General features: G+C 53.6%; 1 protein-coding gene across 1 annotated transcript in view; it reads left to right on the top strand.

Moving 5' to 3' along the window:
- The first annotated feature begins 1,059 nt into the window (after positions 1-1,059).
- LOC309557242 (UPF0598 protein C8orf82) overlaps positions 1,060-6,000 on the top strand; it is a 72,073-nt gene continuing 67,132 nt past the window's right edge. The window contains exon 1 of the mRNA XM_082259911.1: positions 1,060-1,242. Coding sequence (XP_082116037.1) covers positions 1,072-1,242 — 171 coding nt within the window. The 5' untranslated portion in view covers positions 1,060-1,071. The remainder of the gene's footprint in view (positions 1,243-6,000) is intronic.

Genomic DNA, 6,000 nt, shown 5'->3' with positions numbered 1-6,000 from the left:
GTGTAATCTGAGCCTTCATACAGCTGTGTGTGTAATCTGAGCCTTCATACAGCTGTGTGTGTAATCTGAGCTTCAAATAGCTGTGTGTGTAATCTGAGCTTCATACAGCTGTGTGTGTAATCTGAGCTTTGTAAAGCTGTGTGTGTAATCTGAGCTTCATACAGCTGTGTGTGTAATCTGAGCTTTGTAAAGCTGTGTGTGTAATCTGAGCTTCATACAGCTGTGTGTGTAATCTGAGCTTTGTAAAGCTGTGTGTGTAATCTGAGCTTCATACAGCTGTGTGTGTAATCTGAGCTTTGTAACGCTGTGTGTGCAATCTGAGCTTCATTCAGCTCTATGTGTAATCCGAGCTTCAGCTATTGAGCCCTGTATACAGCAGTCTTTTTTCAGCAAATCAGCTAGGAGGCGGGCACACATGGGGGGTGGGCACACATTGGCGAGGGGGAGGCGGGGCACACATGGGGGGCGGACACACATGGGGGGCGGGCACACATAGGGGAGGGGGGCGGGCACACATGGGGGGCGGGCACACATAGGGGAGGGGGGCGGGCACACATGGGGGGCGGGCACACATAGGGGAGGGGAGGCGGGCACACATAGGGGAGGGGAGGCGGGCACACATGGGGAGGGCGGGCACACATGGGGGGAGGGGGGGTCACTGATATGTGATTTCTCACAGCCAGGAAAGTGGTATTTCTATAGAGGGGTCAGCGATGTCCCCCGTGTATACTTCTTATGGCTGTGTACACTCAGCAGCTCCTTGGGGCCCTTTTGGTAGATAGCACGCTGTGTCCTTATTATTATCTCCGGGTGTCAGCACTGAAAGAACTCACTGAGCTCAGCGAGCTATTCTCTCCCCTTCACACCGCTGACAGGCGGAACCAAACTCTCCTCTCTCTGTTCCCGGGCGGAGAACGAACGAGTGGGGACAGAGAGGGGAGGGGTAAATGGGCGGAAGACAGTCAAGGGGCGAGGGCGACAAAATTGATAAGGGGCGGGGCGAAGAATATTAGGAAGCATTAAGTAGGTAGAGGGGCGGAGTGCCCTCAGACAAGGGGCGGGGCTGTCTCCATGGTGACGTTGCGGCCTGTGCTAGCGATGTCCTGCTGGCCTATACTGCGGGCTCTCCGCCTGTCCCGGCTCCCCGCCCCCCGGGGCCCCCGCTGGGTGAGCTATGTGCAGGGACAGAGCCCGGGGCCACGACTGAGAGAATATTTCTATTACATCGACCACCAGGGCCAGGTGAGAGCCCGGACAGGCCTGACATAATATTAGGGGCCCCTCTGTGATAGGAGGAGATCAGGGGCCCCTCTGTGATTGGAGGATCTCAGGGGCCCCTCTGTGATTGGAGGAGCTCAGGGGCCCCTCTGTGATTGGAGGAGCTCAGGGGCCCCTCTGTGATTGGAGGATCTCAGGGGCCCCTCTGTGATTGGAGGAGCTCAGGGGCCCCTCTGTGATTGGAGGAGCTCAGGGGCCCCTCTGTGATTGGAGGAGCTCAGGGGCCCCTCTGTGATTGGAGGATCTCAGGGGCCCCTCTGTGATTGGAGGAGCTCAGGGGCCCCTCTGTGATTGGAGGAGCTCAGGGGCCCCTCTGTGATTGGAGGAGCTCAGGGGCCCCTCTGTGATTGGAGGAGCTCAGGGGCCCCTCTGTGATTGGAGGAAATAAGGGGCCCCTCTGTGATAGGAGAATCTCAGGGGCCCCTCTGTGATTGGAGGAGCTCAGGGGCCCCTCTGTGATTGGAGGAGCTCAGGGGCCCCTCTGTGATAGGAGGATCTCAGGGGCCCCTCTGTGATTGGAGGAGCTCAGGGGCCCCTCTGTGATTGGAGGAGCTCAGGGGCCCCTCTGTGATAGGAGAATCTCAGGGGCCCCTCTGTGATTGGAGGAGCTCAGGGGCCCCTCTGTGATTGGAGGAGCTCAGGGGCCCCTCTGTGATTGGAGGAGCTCAGGGGCCCCTCTGTGATTGGAGGAGCTCAGGGGCCCCTCTGTGATTGGAGGAGCTCAGGGGCTGTGATTGGAGGAGCTCAGGGGCCCCTCTGTGATTGGAGGAGATCAGGGGCCCCTCTGTGATTGGAGGAGATCAGGGGCCCCTCTGTGATTGGAGGAAATAAGGAGCCCCTCTGTGATTGGAGGAAATAAGGGGCCCCTCTGTGATAGGAGAATCTCAGGGGCCCCTCTGTGATTGGAGGAGCTCAGGGGCCCCTCTGTGATAGGAGGAGCTCAGGGGCCCCTCTGTGATAGGAGGATCTCAGGGGCCCCTCTGTGATTGGAGGAGCTCAGGGGCCCCTCTGTGATTGGAGGAGCTCAGGGGCCCCTCTGTGATTGGAGGAGCTCAGGGGCCCCTCTGTGATTGGAGGAGCTCAGGGGCCCCTCTGTGATTGGAGGAGCTCAGGGGCCCCTCTGTGGTTGGAGGAAATAAGGGGCCCCTCTGGTATTAAAGAAAATGAGGGGCCCCTGTGTGGTTAAAAGAACTCAGAACCCCTCCTTTTCTAAAGAGAACCCCTCACCTGTGCGGCTCCTCTGCGTTTGTCCAATGAGCGGTGAGCGGGACGCATCGTTTTTGGGGGATTCTTGAAGCCTCCAATTTGTATTGTAACCTTTCCATCTTCCTGGTTATCAGAGTCCCAGGGGGAGGGGAGGGGAGGGGAGGGGGGGGGAGGGGGGGGGAGGGGAGGGGAGGGGAGGGAAGGGGGTGTCACCAGTACCTTCCTGGGAGCTCTTTCTGTAACCTTTCCATCCCCCTGGTTATCAGAGGCTCTGGTGATGAAGCCAGGACCCTCCAGCTCCCTCCTGGGAAGGTTACATCACCAGTATCTCCCTAGGAACCCTTTCTGTAACCTCTCAGACTTCCTGTTTTTCTGAGGCTCTGGTGATGTAGTTGGGACCTTCCAGCCGCCTCCTGGGAAGGCTTCATCACCGGTACTTTCCGGGGACCTTGTGTGTGCGCTGTGACATCACAGGAAAAGGTGTTTTGTTTTGTCTCTTGTTTTTTTTCTAACGAAGGCAGACCGAAGATGAGGCGTTTTTTTTGTTCAGTCGGCGGCTTGAATGAAAAAAAAAAAAAGATTTGATTCCCCCATTGGTACTCTCGGTGTTGGTGGGGGAATTCCTCCTGTGCAGCGATTTATACTCTGACTGCAGGGAGAGTTCCCCACCATCACAATACAATGATCAGTACTGCTGGCTATAGTCGGGGAAGGGGGGCACTGATCGAGCAAAAAACCAAGGGGGGGGGCAATGATCGAACAAAAAACCCAGGGGGGGCACTGATCGAGCAAAAAGCCTGGGGGAGGGGGGCTGCACTGGTCGAGCAAAAATCCCGGGGGGGCACTGGTCAAATAAAAAAACCCAGGAGGGGGGGGCACTGGTTGAGCAAAAAACCCGGATGGGGGAGCACTGATCAAGCAAAAAACCAAGGGGGGGGGGGACTGATTCACTGATTGAGCAAAAAGCCTGGGGGGGGGGGGCTTCGCTGGTCGAGCAAAAAACCCGGGTGGGGGAGCACTGATCAAGCAAAAAACCCGGGTGGGGGAGCACTGATTGAGCAAAAAACCCAGGGGGGGGGGCACTGATTGATCAAAAAACCTGGGTGGGGGAGCACTGATTGAGCAAAAAACCCAGGGGGGGGGCACTGATTGAGCAAAAACCCCAGGGGGGGCACTGATTCACTGATTGAGCAAAAAACCCGGGGGGGGGGGCACTGATTGAGCAAAAAACCCAGGGGGGGGCACTGATCGAGCAAAAAGCCTGGGGGGGGGGCTGCACTGGTCGAGCAAAAAACCTGGGTGGGGGAGCACTGATTGAGCAAAAAACCCGGGTGGGGGAGCACTGATCAAGCAAAAAACCCAGGGGGGGGCACTGATTGAGCAAAAAACCCGGATGGGGGAGCACTGATCAAGCAAAAAACCAAGGGGGGGGGGGACTGATTCACTGATTGAGCAGAAAGCCTCGGGGGGGGCTGCACTGGTCGAGCAAAAATCCCGGGGGGGCACTGGTCAAATAAAAAAACCCAGGGGGGGGGCACTGATTGATCAAAAAACCTGGGTGGGGGAGCACTGATCAAGCAAAAAACCAAGGGGGGGGGGGACTGATTCACTGATTGAGCAAAAAGCCTGGGGGGGGGGGGCTTCGCTGGTCGAGCAAAAAACCCGGGTGGGGGAGCACTGATCAAGCAAAAAACCTGGGTGGGGGAGCACTGATTGAGCAAAAAACCCAGGGAGGGGCACTGATTGATCAAAAAACCTGGGTGGGGGAGCACTGATTGAGCAAAAAACCCAGGGGGGGCACTGATTGAGCAAAAACCCCAGGGGGGGTCGCTGATTGAGCAAAAAACCCAGGGGGGGCACTGATCGAGAAAAAAGCCGGGGAGGGGGGGGGGCTGCACTGGTCGAGCAAAAAACCTGGGTGGGGGAGCACTGATTGGGCAAAAAACCTGGGTGGGGGAGCACTGATCAAGCAAAAAACCCAGGGGGGGGGGCACTGATTGAGCAAAAAACCCAGGGGGGGGGGCGCTAGTTGAGCAAAAAACCCAGGGGGGGGCACTGATCGAGCAAGAGACCCGGGGGGGGGGGGGGCAGCACTGATCGAGCAAAAAACCCGGGGGGGGGGGGGGGCACTGATCAAGCAAAAAACCCAGGGGGGGGGGGGCACTGATCTTGAACAAAAACCCAAGCTGGTTGTACAGAAGTGGATTGTTGGGTTGATCTCTGTGCCCATAGATGGACTGAAATTCCCCCGCACCCTGCTGAACCCACCGTATTTCCATCCATCTATGGCCGGCTTAACCGGCAGCAGCTCCCGGTAATGTGAATGCGCCTTTGGTCATCTAGCGCGGTCTGTTAACTTTAAGGACCGGGCCTATTTCTGACACTTGTTGTTAACAAGTTAAAATCCGTATTTTTTGCTAGAAAATTACTTAGAATCCCCAAACATTATGTATATTTTTTAGCAGAGACCCTAGAGAATAAAATGGAGATCGTTGCAATATTTTTTATCACACCGTATTTGCGCAGCGATCTTACAAACACAATTTTTGGGAAAAAATACATTTTTTTTTATTTAACCACTTTACCCCCAGCCCTATTTCGGACACTTTTTGTTCACAAGTTAAAACCAGTATTTTTTCCTAGACAACTACTTAGAACCCCCAAACATTATATATATTTTTTTAGCAAAGACTCTGGAGAATAAAATATCGGTCATTGCAAAATTTTTTGTCACGCGGTATTTGCGCAGCGGTCTTTAAAACGCCATTTTTTTGGAAAAAATTTGAAAAATCACATTTCACTAATTTTAAAAAATACTAATCAGTAAAGTTAGCCCATTTTTTTTGTATATTGCGAAAGATGATGTCACGCCGAGTAAATAGATACCCAACATGTTACGGTTTAAAATTGCGCCCCCCGTGGGATGGCGACAAACTACGGTCAATAGAGATCTCAATCTGCGACGCTTTAAATTTATTTAACGGTTACCAGTTTAGAGTTAGAGTGTAGCTCTTTTTTTTTAATTATTGCCCACGCTCTGGCGATCGCGGCGATACCTCACATGTGTGGTTTGAACAGCGATTTCATTTGCGGCTCGACTTGCGTATACGTTTTTTTTTGTGAGCGAACTAACGGTGACGGGGGCGGCTAAATTTTTTATTTTTTTTTTTTTCCTATTTATTTTTTCTTTTTTTTTAACTTTATTACAGGTTTTTTTAAAAAAAAAAAATCTGATCACTTTTATTGCTGTCACAAGCAATGTAAACATCCCTTGTGACACCAATATGTGTGACAGGTACACTTTATGGAGGGATCGAGGGTCTAAAAGACCCCAAACCCCTCCACTACACTTCCCTGTATGCAAAACGCCAAAAACTGCATTTTTGCATACAGCCGTTTTTTAAATCTGCCGCCTTTTGCGGCACAGTAACCCGGATGTGACGTCATGGACGCCGCCTCCGGGTTACGTCATCGGAGACCCGATCGATGCCGTTTCCGGCATTCATCGGGACTCCA

This window comes from Pelophylax lessonae (assembly GCF_965119305.1).
Source record: "Pelophylax lessonae genome assembly, chromosome: 5".
NCBI lineage: Eukaryota > Metazoa > Chordata > Amphibia > Anura > Ranidae > Pelophylax > Pelophylax lessonae.
The sequence above is the reverse complement of the archived record's forward strand: the minus strand, read 5'-3'. Positions and strand labels throughout refer to the sequence as shown.